This window comes from Nestor notabilis, unplaced genomic scaffold, assembly GCF_000696875.1.
Source record: "Nestor notabilis isolate BGI_N333 unplaced genomic scaffold, ASM69687v1 scaffold2461, whole genome shotgun sequence".
In the NCBI taxonomy this organism is placed as follows: domain Eukaryota; kingdom Metazoa; phylum Chordata; class Aves; order Psittaciformes; family Psittacidae; genus Nestor; species Nestor notabilis.
Window position 1 is genome coordinate 180,095 of NW_009914101.1, and position 13,830 is coordinate 193,924.

Below are 13,830 nucleotides of genomic sequence, written 5' to 3' on the forward strand. Positions count from 1 at the left end.
GCGTTGGCTGGTAGCCTATTAAGCTGTAGGATAAGATAGTTGATAACAGCTTTCTTCTAACTGCTGTCACCTCTGTCCTTTGCTGCAGTGTGCAGCAAGTTAAACCAAACCTTGCCTTCTCTTTGAAGGCTGCCGATAGGAGTAGCAGCGGGATCTTCTTCAATACAGAAGTTTCAGGCAATTCCAATGCCGGTCCTCAACTGTGAGGAAATCGGAGCGCTTTATTGCTTCAGAAGTGTTGTTAGTAGCACAAAGCAGCGTGGAAGAAAAAAACCCCAACTTTTGGCAGAATGGATCCTGCTGATGATTTATGTTGATCTGAACTGGAAAATCTGGTAGACAGCAAGCATGTATACAGCAGTCTTCAGACAGAGGCTTGTTACCTGTTCACCTCTGTGGTTGTAGTCACTGAACGTTGCATCCAGCACCTGACTAAACATTTCTTTCTTTCTTTACACCTAGGTTCCCAATGACTCCAGCTGTGTGGAAGACATATTACGGGTGAGTAATACCCTTTGCTTTTGTATCTTCTGTATAACTATAGTGCTGTTATTTCATCTTTCAGGGAGAAGAATTATATGGCTGTCTTTAGCACTGTAGGTAAATAATAACATTTTAGTGGGTCTGTATTAAAAGTACACAGGCAAGTGGTAGGCCCAGGATGCTCCTTAGTGAGTAAGGTTAATTCACCTCATACTCTGCATGTGTCAGCTCATCCCAGTCAGGATTTACACATGCTCCTGGGGTTTTTAAGCTCTTAATCTTTGTGAGTCTCTCCAGGACACATTTCTCTCCTACCCTGAGGTGGAGTCACCTTAATTTTCTCACTCATAGACTGACCTGGAGTCTTCCTCCTTCTTCCCCTAAACTGCAGTTGCTCATCATTCATGGTTTTGTTAAACACTCAGTTATTTCTTTTTCCAGGAGCTCTGGTCAGTGGTTTAATACAGAAAATTAAAACCATTCCAAACTGAGCATGGCTTAATTTCAACAAGATCATATAGTAAAGAGGACTGTGCACAAATCGTGTACATGTAAATCTGCATTACTTTAAGACAGACTTTTCCTCAGACACCCCAATTGTGACATCCCCTGTTGGCAGTGAGATTTGTCTGAGGTCAGGTTTGCCACCCAGCAGTCCCTGTCTGGAATTTAGGTTTTTGTCCTCATGGGTTGAGTCTCTCATCTGTCAGAGATACCTCCTTGGATTGCCAGCGAACTTCTTGGGTTTTGGTGTAGAGGGTATAAAATTTCAGTGGCAATTTGTGCTGGCCATGTTCTTACCACTAGGAGCAACTGATGCAGACCTGAAGTCATGTGTAACAATTGTGCCAACTTGCTTGCAAAGACAGGGACTTATTCTTGCTTATAAAATAAAATAGGCTTCTCAGGATCCATTGCAGTCCAGACTTAAATAGCTTGGGGAAACATGCTCCTGTTATGTGCACACACATTGTCTTGGGATGCTGTTGATGTCCTTACGAGTTACCAGTGTTGCTGCGGAAGTATGTTGAACCAACAGGCAAGCATGCGTGTGCAGACCTGCAGTACCAGAGGAGTGTGCATCCACATGTGCACCCAGGAGCAATAAATGCATGCTAATAAATAAAATCTAGTTTCAACCCTCAAAGTGAACAGGGGTTTACTACCTACAGAATGCTAAAGGAGCAGAAGCAAACAAAATGTTGCAAAGCTATTTGAAATACTTGGTACATTTTAAATGTCTTCTTCCCCTGTTTATATATTTCAGTTAGGTTCGTTACTATAGTTGGAATGAATGACTTGTTAGCTGGCGAAAGCAGTTGTCTTCAGTAAATAGCGTCAAAAGGAAATGTGATGTTGTGAATTTCAGGGATCAATCATCCAGATGACAGTTTTAATGTGGGAAGAGTGCATATAAATCACAGGAAGCAGAAATGTCCTTTTTCTAATCAAGAGGAGGTAATACTATTTCCTACCCCATGACTGCAGTTTGAGTCAACAGAGTCAGAATGTCTCAGGTTTTATTCTGAAACCTGCAGTGATCAGTGCAGGACTCTGCTGTCTTCGGAGGATGGGGATGAGCTGCAGAGTCCTGCATGACTGCAGGCTGTTAATCTTGGGGTGGACAGAGCAGGGATGTAGCAGGTTCTGTGTCTCTGGTGATCTGTCTCGCAAGAGCATGTAATGGGCACCTGGAAAAGGGGGATGAACCAGCAGATCTTTCTTGACTGCCGGGTGCAGGTGCCTGGAGGGGCACCCGCAGTGCCCAGCCTTGCCATCCAGCTGTGGAGCAAATCTGTCACCGCAGCCACAGGCGTAGCCAGAAGCGATGTTGAGTGCATGAGACCACATGTGCCGGGTACAGGGTTGGCACAGAGCTGGGAGTGTGGGACCTTGCCACATGCACAGCTAGGTATGAAAGCAGCAGATCACGGAACCGCTTCTGGGGCTGCCCATCAAAGGCCCTGCAAACCCCAGTCCCAACTGGTTTCCTTCAGTGGCAGCTAAATTAGACTTTCAACCTCGTACGGTGGTTGAAGCATACGTGGAAGTAGAAGTGCCTCACTTTTGTCAGTGATTTTGTTCTTCTCAAATTTATAATGCAGAATGAGCTAGTGGAAAATGTGTTTTGGCTGCATGCAGAGTGTCATATTCTACTTGGTAGGCAACGGAGAGAAAATAAAAGAATGTGATGCCCAGCAGTGGTCAAAATCCAGTCTTCAGGCTCCCCATGGAAGCTCTGTGTCAGGAGATTCAGGCTGTCTGCTCCAGGTGAAAGGATGACCCTCGGTTTCAGCAGCGATTTGTGCTTTGAGAATGTGGATTAAGTTCCTGGCTCTGACAGATCCTTTCTGGCCTTTTGGGGCCCTTCATGTAGGCTCTGAAGAGCCTTTGGGAGTGTGGCCCTCGGCTCCCCAATGGCAGTTTCCCCATGTAAAAACTAGGCTATTAACAATTCCATCCTGTCATAGATGTTGCAGAGATAAACAAGAGGGATTAACAGGTCCTGAAGGTAGACAGATGGGGCTGTAATAATGTGCATTTTGACCAACCAAACTCTTGACAACTGGCAAGTTCCACGTCCACTCCTGAGCTGTGCACCCCAAAGTGCAGGAGAAAAGGTGCTGCTGCCTGCCTTGCCCCAGCCCTGCCCATCTCCCTCGAGAGAGATCATTTCATGCCTTGAAGTTTGCTTTTTGTCTCTTTTTAAATCAGGGGATTAAGTGACTTAATTCATTTTCACCCCTCAGAAAGACACAGTAACTCTTGTAGGGTTTTTTCCTAGACTTTACAAGGAAGAGGTACCATGTTAAGATCTGTGACCTCTGATTTTACAGAGCTCTTTTTTCAAGCTGAATGTGATTAATAGGTTTTGTAATTGTAGAGGTTTGCAATTCCTAATCTCTTTTTCTTCTTTTTTTTTTTTTTTTTATTAGGGAAAAAAAAAAGTTTAATTGAGTTTATGGTCAAAAATTTCCAGCTGAGAGAGGGGAAAGGTCTTAAGTCCATTCAGACCCCTGGGTCTTCAGAGACAAAATTTCACAGTCCTTCAGATTTCCTGAAACACTTAGCCACTTATGTCATCTGGTGTAAATGCTTTAAGGACTGTTCTGATACTATAACCAAAGGTTAATGGCAGACTGGTCTCCTGTTGATTTTGGTTTCCTAACCAGGATGGCTGTGAAGGTTGATGATGATGATGATGATAATAATAATAATAAAAAATTAATCTCTCTTGTATAACTAAGGCCAAGCTGTAAAGGTAGTAAAGGAGATTTGCATTTCATAAAAGTTGCTAATAGCAAATTGAAAGATGAAAGTGAATACACGGGTGGTCAATACACTGTTTTCTGTTCCAAAATGTGGCTTATTTTTCAAGCTACCATAATGGCTTTGAAAGTGCGGGTAACGTGGAAGACAGGCACTCAACAGTGTATGAGTGTGTAATTCACATTTTATTAACATGGACTTAAATTACATTGTCACTTGCTATGTGCAGCCATTGAAAAATGAGTTTGTTGAAACATTGTGATACAAAGTGAGAATGGGGCAGTAGAAGTGACATTTTAAACCAGTGTTTTGATGCTGTTACTTGTGCTACTGGTACCAGTGCTCCATCAGCATTCCCTGCTGTCATGGCATGTTATGTGACATGTTGTGCTGGTCCCAGTATAGAGCTGTGTGTCGGTGCAAACCAGCAGCCATCCTGTTTCTACCTAGAATGATCACAGGAGGGACCTCCCGTCACATTGGTTTACTGCTGGGCAGAGAGGTGATAAGCATACAACATTACACGAGAAAGGAAGGAAATCTTATTTAACTAAATGTTCTTGAGGACTTGCGGTGTAAATTGAAACTTTGGGCTAGGTGTTTAGGCAATTGATTAGATGTAATCCTGCAGCAGTGAGGCTCTGGTCTGTACACATAAAGCTTTCGTGTCTGTGTTGCTAACCATCTGGGCAGGCACTGCTGTCTAAAAATCTGTCCCTGCTTGAAGGAACAAAAGAATTCTTGTAGGTACATATACACTGTAGTAAGCCATCAAGTAACTAGATGGACTTCTGATGTTATGTGGACAGCTGTGATATTAATTAAAAGCCTTCTAGTCTGGAAGCAAAACAAATACTAAATATAATTCAGATTGTAATTAGTATAAAATGACTGGAGTTAAATGAGTGAAGTCTATAATTTGTGTAGTCTTCTATTCTTCTGATGACTAGCTAATATCTAATGACATTGGAGAATATGTAAATTGATCAGCAAGTGAAGATGCCCTTGACTGGGCAAATTATGTGTAGTAGTATTACCTTCTTCATGCCAATTGAAAACACTAAAGGATTTAATGTGTGTCATCTATAGCTGAGGTGAGCTGTTCACAGAGCAAAATTAGACTGTAACAGATACAGGCTGTTATTTGCCTCTCAGGAATTGTTTTCTCTTCTAAAATACAAACCAACATTGAAGAACAGTGCTAAACCTAAGTATAATAACTGTAATTTGAAAAACACAGGTACGCTGTCCAGTGTCGTTACAGATGTGTTTAGTAGCTGATGGGCAGTTTAAATATTTTTGTGTGGAATCTGGGGGCTTGCTGAGGAGGACATGATGTGAATTCCAAATGATTATCCAGACGTCATTGGACAAGTGAATAACGAGCTGACTGGCCTAGTAAATCATGTGAACCTGTCAACTGTGGGAACACGTTGGGGAGGAGATGATGTCAAGTAACAGTAACTTAGCAACCTGGCATTTAGCTGTCCAGAGAATGAGTAAGAGTAGCCACTTTTAAATAGCTGAGTAAATAAATGAATCCCTATACATCTTAGGTGTGCTATAAAAATAGCCCAGCACTGTATGTTTTCTGTCAAGCTGCTTCTTTCTCCAGGATAAGGTGATTTATTATTTCTACTGAAATGAAAAAATGGATTGAAAAGTTAACCCATGTGTAAATGTGCATCTGCGGCCTTTGTCCCTCGCCTGGTGTGCAGCCTTTGGAAGCGTGTAAGGAACGGGTAATAGCCTGTTTTGAAAAAGGCAAAGTGTTACAACTGTAGTTTTGGTTTGGGTTTTTTTTTTCTTTAGACTTTGCTTATGTACATGAAGATTTGGATGGATAAAACCAATTAATTTCTTAGCAATTTCTAAGCCATTGCATTTTCAGCTTTTTATCAGCATTTTCTCAATGGAGGCAGAACCAGTTGCTGCTCTCACATCAAAATAAATCAAGGGGTAATTCCACTGACATCTGATCTCATTTGAGTTCATTGGATTCTTCTTCCTCCCACACTGGTATAAATTGGCAGCAGCTCCACTTACATTGCTGCTGCTGTTATTAAATAAAAAGGAGTTACCCCTGCATTACTTTAGGTGTACATAAAAGCAGCAGCTAGTCCTTTGCTCTGATGACTGTCTAGATGTAGACTTGCCCCAGAAAAAGGAATTGCTGAGTAGTTTTTGAGAACAGCTCGTACCTGGTTTGGTAGGTGATCAGCTCAGAACCATCAGAAGCATTCAGCAACGATTTCAGGAAGGTGAAATGAAGCCTTTTCCCAGCATTTTGTGAACTGTCCAACCATATACACGCAGGCATGGAGAAATCAATAGATAGCGTCATTTGAGAACAGCCCAGTGTAGGTTTGATTGGAGCTGGAGGAAGCAACCTTAGGTCTTCACAGCGTAGAGCAGACCCTTAATCCAGAGGTTTGCTTTGGCCAATGTGAGCTACACTTGAACACAGCAGAACAGGATGATTCAGAGCGTTACCCCAGAGCTGTTTATATTAACTTGAAGGTATGTAATGTAGAAAAGTCAAGAGCTGACTTTAGGCTAGCTGAGGAGGAAGTTGGCATGAGTCAGTGCTCGAGTACTCAGCTTATGTGGCTTGTTTTTTGTGCTGCACCATTGCAGCGCTGGCATGGCCCAGGTTAGGTATGAGAGGAGTTCACTTGTGATGCAGATATATGCTGTAAATCTGCTTTGTGCTGCCAGATCAGCACAAAGATACTACATGCTGTTGGGGAGATGACGGGGAGGAAAGGTTGACTGTCTGATCTGACAGATGCATGTGGGTGTGCAGTGTTTCCTGTACTCGAAAGGTGTTTTGCACCTGCCTGTTACAGGGATAAATGCCTCTTCAACATGTAAGGAGCAAAAGATTAGACCTTTGTCAGGACAGACAAGCAAAATCTGATTCCAACGTGCAGGAATTTATCAAATAAAGATTTTATTTTTGTAGCAGTATTAAAGAAATTATTTAGCAAAGAACTTTGAAATGTAAAATCTGATCATTATGTGGGTCTATTGCAGCATGTCTACACTGTAACAATAAAAAAAGATTACAAAAGGTATTCAGGAAAAGAGAGAAAGATTGCAGTGCACCTATTTCAAACTCACTATTCAGTTCTGTTTTCGTATCTCCTTCACCATAATATTTTAACATACATTTTTGTACTACCAAATGGAAATACTGCTGATTTCAGTAGTACCATATCATTTGGCTATCACTGCCAGATTTACCATTGCTACTAAAATTACTTTAAAGTGAGCTGACATCACAAGAGTTCAGACACATTTTACTGCTCCTGAAGAGAATGAAAGCACTCTCATGAGAAATGAATGACTAAAGGAAAAAGTGTTAATTCTTGACTGTTTTCCAAATGCTTCAGCATCTCTTTTGCACCGAAACAACCACTCTTATTTTCTCTTCCTCATTGACACTCACCTCAGAAATGATCCACTATGTGCTGCAACATGTTACGGCATCCTCACTGATTTGGTTCTCTGTTACGATACAAATTATTGTATTTTATGAGAATATAATGAATATTTTTTTAAAAAGGCACTTCAATCAAGAAAGTAATTCCAGCAAAGTCATTGCCTTGGAGAAAAAGATAGTAAGTTTTGCTACTTCTGCAGAAGATCAGGTGCACCTTCTGCGTCACTATAAAGTTTGGGTGGGTTTATAGACTGCTTTTTAAAAAACCTCTAAGCTTTGCATTTCCAGAAATAACTGAAGTGAAAGAGACAAAAAAAATGTGGGAAAATGAGCTCATGGGGTCCTGAGTTGAGAGTATCATAAAACTAAGATTCCTACTCCAGATTTGCAGACTCATGGGACCCAACTTCCCATCCCTTTTCATCATTGTAAATAAAGAGTAGCTCCCTTATCTCTTACTGAAAGTGAGAGAGAAAACAGACCCAAGGAATCTGGGATGTCACATCCACTTTGACCTTTCGTATGCTCCCATGAACAAAAAAGGCCACGAGTGCTGAACTGGATGGGAAATTCTGAACACTTCTGCACTGTTACAGTGTTCGGCTCTAGCTGTACCAGGTATCCTCCCATAAGGATGCTGCATGGATTTATGTTGTATTAAAATGCGGATGAGAACTGCAGCCCCTGTTGTGTGCCTGTGCTGGGATACTGCTGCTGATTCCAAAATGACCAGTAACAGCAACTACTGGCACAGTGTGCAGTCCAGTCAAGCAGAAAAGCCATCTGAAGCTCCTGTGCTCCACTTACACATCTTGTTGCCAAAGTATTAAAAATAAAACCTAGCCCTGTTTTGAAATATAGGTAGGAGAATATTGCTTTGGTCTCAGATTAATCATTTCTGTTATTTCATCTTGTCCTGTCAAAATGAAACATTGTTAAATATGGGCATGGAGTGTTTAAACTGCTAGCAATGTTACCTTTCATTTAAGTAGATTAATAATGTGTACTCTACATAACAAATTGCTTTAGGCACAGAATGAAGACATTGAAAACATATTAAAATCGAGTTAGGCTTTCTGAAATGAATGTATGCTTTAGAAACAATTCTGGTTTGAAATGACAAACCCTGTAGCATCTTCTGTGGCTCTTTATCGCACAAAAGGGAAGGGCTCCGTTTTTGCAGCCCTGAGGGTAAGTGTTGTGGGTTGTAAGTCCTGGTAGGATGCCTCCCTGTATGTCAGCACTGCTGAAGAAGCTGGTGAGGCCCATGAAGGGTAAGTTGGCCATGTGTGGTTAGTCAAGAGAAACAGAGCTAGGAAAAAACAGACTTGCAGTGGCCAGGGGAAGACAGGACTGGAGCATGTAACTGAATGAATCTTCAGAAAGAGCTCTCCTCTTGGAAATTCTCTTCTGAAGTTTCAGCTGGCCATGACAATCCAAACCTGAAAGATCTGGTTGATGGCTGGAAAATATATATGTAAGGAAAGAACCAGAGAAATTACAAAAACAAAAAAAAGACCAAAAAGGGGCCAGATACTTGAGACATGCTCAGTTTCACTGATTTGAATATACCTACCATGATGTGGCCGTTGATGCTTCACTGCTTTTGTGCTCTTAGAAGTAAAATAAAGACAGGACAAAGATGATACCTAGAGTAAAACTGAAGTTAGAAGTTTGAATCTCATTGTCTCTCTCAGAGGAGATGGGGGTAGTGTTCTGTTTCAGCAGGCATCAGGACTATTTGTTGCCGTTTTCTTCATGTACATCAGTCCAAATTTAATCCAAGTCATTCCTAATCTCTTCTTAATGCAAGAATACAGGCATCAGCTACCAGCTGAGTTATGGGCCAAGAAGTATTTCTTCCTGAGAGACCCCCTGGACAAGCAGGTGGACTTCTCCTTTGGAGGAGTCATGTGGTGACACTGTCAGCCTTGCCAGCCTCCGCAAAGTCTGGGGATGCTGCCTGGCATGGGAAGGCAGTCTTGCAGTTATCATCTGCCTTAAGTTCAAGTTATTCCACATTCTGTAGGGAGAAAAGTTCTGGAAGCTGCCTTTTTAGGGGAGCAGTTTCTGTCTTTACTTTCTCGACATTGATCTGTGGGCTTTAAGACTGTCAGACAGCACAGTCAGTGGAGCTGTTTCTGACGGTGTCTTCCTTCTTCACTGTGGAGATTGTTTCAGCCGTCAGAGTCTTCAGAACACACCACTTCACACCTGCCAGTAAGAGACTGATGGGGTTCATCTTCCCAGCTCTTTGAACATCCTCTCGGTAAATGTTTGAATACATAGACTCAGATAAAACATCCTACCTTTAATCTTCCTGTATCACTTTGAGATAGCCCTTCACTTCACAGTGTCTCCTTCCATGAAATGGCAAAGCAGAACCTTGCCCACACTGCCATTAGTTGCAAGCAAAATACATTGAGGTTTTCAGCTGGAATTATTTGTGTTATAATTGTGCAAAAGCAAGGCTTAATCAGATATTTAAAATTATGCTACATACTGTGGTTTATCCATTGCTATAGAAATCTTCTCACATTTCTTTAGAGAAAGTGTGTCATTGAACTTAATGTTCTGAGAAACCTTATGAACTTCCAATCTATTTTAGCCATATATTCCAAATTGTGCTTATAATTGTGTTTTTTATTGAATATGTAAGTTCCTTTCAATTTCTTAATACAATACATGGGGTTTAATGCACATTTGAGAAGAATGCACTGTGGATGGGAAGCACTTTGAGCATTTTCAAATTGTCACAGTAAAGTTATCACATTTGTTTAATTAGCCTGTAGATCCTGCCACGCTGATTTATGTCAGCTGTGTAACAGTCTCTTTGGATAGCCAGAAAATCTGACCAGAATGCTTTTTAGATTTTTTTGCCTTTTTTCTGCCCTTTATTTTTTTCTTCCCAAGGAATTTCTCACATTTCTGTCTGATTTAAAAGCCGTCACACAGGCACACAGCCTTGAAGAAGTCAGCTGAAGAAAATGTCAGGCTATAGCATTAGAAAGGAAAATGGTTTTATCAGTTCAAGGCATGGAGGTGTTTGTTGACCATTGTTCAGAGGCAAGAGATAAAAGACACGAATCTGAAGTTCAGACCTAAGTGCCCAGATTTATGTTTGTTCAACATTCTGCACGCACTGTTAATTCTCCCTGCTGCAAGTGTTTCTGTATTGCTTTCCATGGCTCCAAGGGCGAGGGCTCTGCTGTGGGCATCACTAGAAACCCTGTTCTCAACAGTTTACAGCTCTTAGCAAGTATTTCCTCTATTCCAAAATTGCCATGCAACGTCTAAGCAAATACTGTTCGGGGTGAGGTGGAAATAGTACCTACTGGTAGTTTGTAGTGTGAGACAGGAACATGGACACACATGGGCTTAGGAGGCTTGCATGGGTTGGAAAAAGAAAGGGGAGGCTGGTGTAATGTTCTTGTATTTGCTGCTGCTTGAGCAGGCAGTTTAAAGCATGGACCAAATTCCACCTCTGGAGCCAAGCTAGAAAATGGCAGGTGCTGATGTCTTGTGAGGAGTGCTTTGAGATCTCCTGATGGATTTTGTTGCACAAACACTGAGTGTTAAAAGCTCCTTTGGGCTTTGAAGTGCATTAATTTCTTTGTCATGAGTATACCCTCCTAAAGATTACGTTGTTTGTATATCCCAAGGTACAGTAACCTTTAAAAATACTCGGAGACTCAGAAAAAACGCTGGTGTTTGGTTCGTAGGAGAACATTCCCAATAGTGATTTTTTTATTTTTTTTTTTAATCAAGCCAATTAATCCCTTTCCACTTATTCCACTATTTTATAATTTCTAACCTATTGATCCCATAATCTTTTCAATACGAGGTCTGAGCTGCCAGTTTATCTGAAAAAGGAGTGCTGTGCCAATCCAGTGAAAATTGGTGCTCACAGAAGAGAGCCTCTTCTTGTTTCTGAGTTCAGACAAAAACAAAGAGCACAGGTTCAACAGGGAGGCATTCACTGGAGGCTTCTTTCCATGAAAGTATTTACCACCACTTTTCCTTGGCAATTGGTGCTTTTGAAAGTCATTGTTGTCAGTACCAGAAGAACCCCAGAAGTGCAACTGTACGAGCCACCATTGCTGGGACATGCTCAACAAGCCATGAGGATATCACATCATCATTCCTGTGCCTTCTCCAGCCCTTCCCCATCCTTAGTAGAAGCCTCTCATGAGCCCTGAATGTGTCACTGCTTGTTCCTCTGGCTCCCTCTGAAAAGCTAGTTTCTGCCTTAATAATTTTAGGAGAGGAGATGGTGTTATCAAACAGCATGAACATTTTAACACCATCAAAGGCCCACAGCAGACTGAGAAACAAGACTCTTGGGTTGTTTGAATGCTTGCTGCTTCACCCCTCACCCTTCTCCCTGCTTAGGTCTCTCATGTGGATTGACTGCATCAATAAAAATCTGGTTTGTAAGTTGAAAAAAGGAAAAAAGGTAACAGCCTCAAGCTGTGCCAGGGAGGGTTTAGATTGGGTATTAGGCACAATTTCTTCACAGAGAGGGTGATCAGGTATTGGAACAGGCTGCCCAGGGAGTGGTGGAATCACCATCCCTGGAAGTGTAGATGAGAGCCTCGGTGACATGGTCTAGTGGTGGACTTGGCGGTTCTGGGGAAATGGTTGGACTTGGTGATCATAAAGGTCTTTTCCAACCTAGCTGATTCTATGATTCTAAAAGAAGTTGTCATGATGTCCTCATTACCATTTTTCTTAATATGGTCAATGTAAACTACAAGAAAGCTACCATGTTTGAAAGGATACGGGAGCTGCTTGTGTGCTTTGAAAAGCCTTAGACTGGGAATTTGACTAAATGTATCATTCTGTCTCCTTTGCAGCAGCATCGTCATTTTATAGCGTCTTTCACTTACAACACAAGTAACCCTTCAAAAAGAACGCTGTTACTGCATCTAGCTTTTGTATCTCTCCAGCAAAGTGAGATCAACAACTGCTGTTGGTAATTACTTGTAACATGATAATAGATTGCACTTCCAACTAAAAAATAAATAAAAAAGGAGTTCTTTGGCAGGTTTATTCCAGTTCATCTTTGTATGATAACTGGTAATTGTCAGTGTTTGACACCAGCTGGAGTTGCAAATAGCTTAGACCTTACCAGCAACCTTGGGTCTACTGGGTGGTCTTTTGTTGGGCTTGCTCCAGGTTTGTTCCTGATTGCTCACATGACCCCTGATAAACTATTACTAATGAACAGTTTGCTATTCCTGTTTGGCCATCTAGAAGCAACAAAGACAGTACATGTCATCGTCTAGTAATGTAGATACATGATTTTTAAATGCCGGAGCACCGAACTTACTGCATTTTAGCGCTATAGCTTTTGTGTGCTACTCGCTGGTTTTCCTGTGGGAAAAAAAGTAGTGCAGTGTTTGGAGACAGGAAGGTTATGGACTTTGCCCTTTTTCAGCCCAGCTTTTAGGAATTAGTTTGTTTCGATGTCATTTGCTGTCAGAAGGTTTTAAAAAATGCAGGCATGGGAGGAGGATATATTAATCTGGTGTATAGTCAGAACATGCTGATTTCAGACTTGGTCTCTATGTGGGACCAAGTAACCTCAGCTGTCATATGTCTTCATGGCAGTTCTGAGTATTTAATGTTTCCAACCTCATACTTATTAGCTCTCTATGAAAGAACAAGCTGGAAAACGAGGAATCAAATACGTGCATGTGACAGTGGGAATCTGTCTACCAGAAATACTCCAGAGCCTCCATACTTTAAGGGAGATCAAAAAAAGACCTCAGCATGTTTTGGCTTTAGTTTTCTTTTCTCTTTAACCTGGCTTATTTGGGTAAGGCTGACATGCCAAAAAAAGTACACATTGTATCAAAACATCTTCTATAACACACATCCATTTTTTTCTACACCTGTTAGTTTAGCCGGAGTGGATCAAAGGGGAGTGTTGGCATAGTTAACAGGACACACAGATGCAGGAACAGACCTGCTTCAAGACACAAGTGAGGAAAAGAAAATCCAGACTGAAATGTCTGGGGTCTGGTTTGAGGTTTTTTTCCCCCAAAGGCTAAAGTTAATACAATAAATGCCAGGTCACATAGTAGGGTTTCAGGTGGCTGCTTAGGTCTTTCTCTTTAAAGGGCTGAGTGTGAGAGGCAGAAAGGACTCTTCCTCCTTCTTACAGGCCAGAACCCATAGTATTTTTTTTGGTCAAACATGCTAAGCTTTTAACCTTAAAAAGAAACCAAACAGGGTGCCAAATGAGGGGATCCAGTGGTCAGGCTTCAGTTTGAAGTTTTCTGTCCGTCCAGGGCCTGCTGAATGCTGATCAAGCTGGCTATGTTGTCAACTCAGGATTTTCCAGCCAATACTCACTGTTTCCCATTTCCAGCCAATATTCAGAAGTTCCACCACTGCCCTAGGCATTGCATAAGACAAAAAATGAGACAGTCTTTGCCCTCAAAGTAGTCATAGTCTCTGATGTAGGCACTGAGAAGATAATCATCCTCTGTAGGGGGGAGTGCATTCTTCATACACAAGAGAGAAGCAAGTTTTCAACTGGGACACTTAGGGAGAGCATCACACAGGTGAAGAAAATGTAATGGTGGAAAAAGACAGCTTCTGTAAGGGCAGGTTTGAGGTTTTCT

General features: G+C 41.6%; 1 protein-coding gene across 1 annotated transcript in view; it reads left to right on the forward strand.

The window, feature by feature from the left end:
• The window catches only part of AFF2 (AF4/FMR2 family, member 2), a gene marked incomplete at its 5' end in the record, with an annotated part of 236,281 nt that overhangs the window by 94,177 nt on the left and 128,274 nt on the right, over positions 1 to 13,830 (forward strand). The window contains one exon of the mRNA XM_010023482.1: positions 463 to 501. Within this exon, the coding sequence (XP_010021784.1) occupies positions 463 to 501 (39 nt within the window). The remainder of the gene's footprint in view (positions 1 to 462; positions 502 to 13,830) is intronic.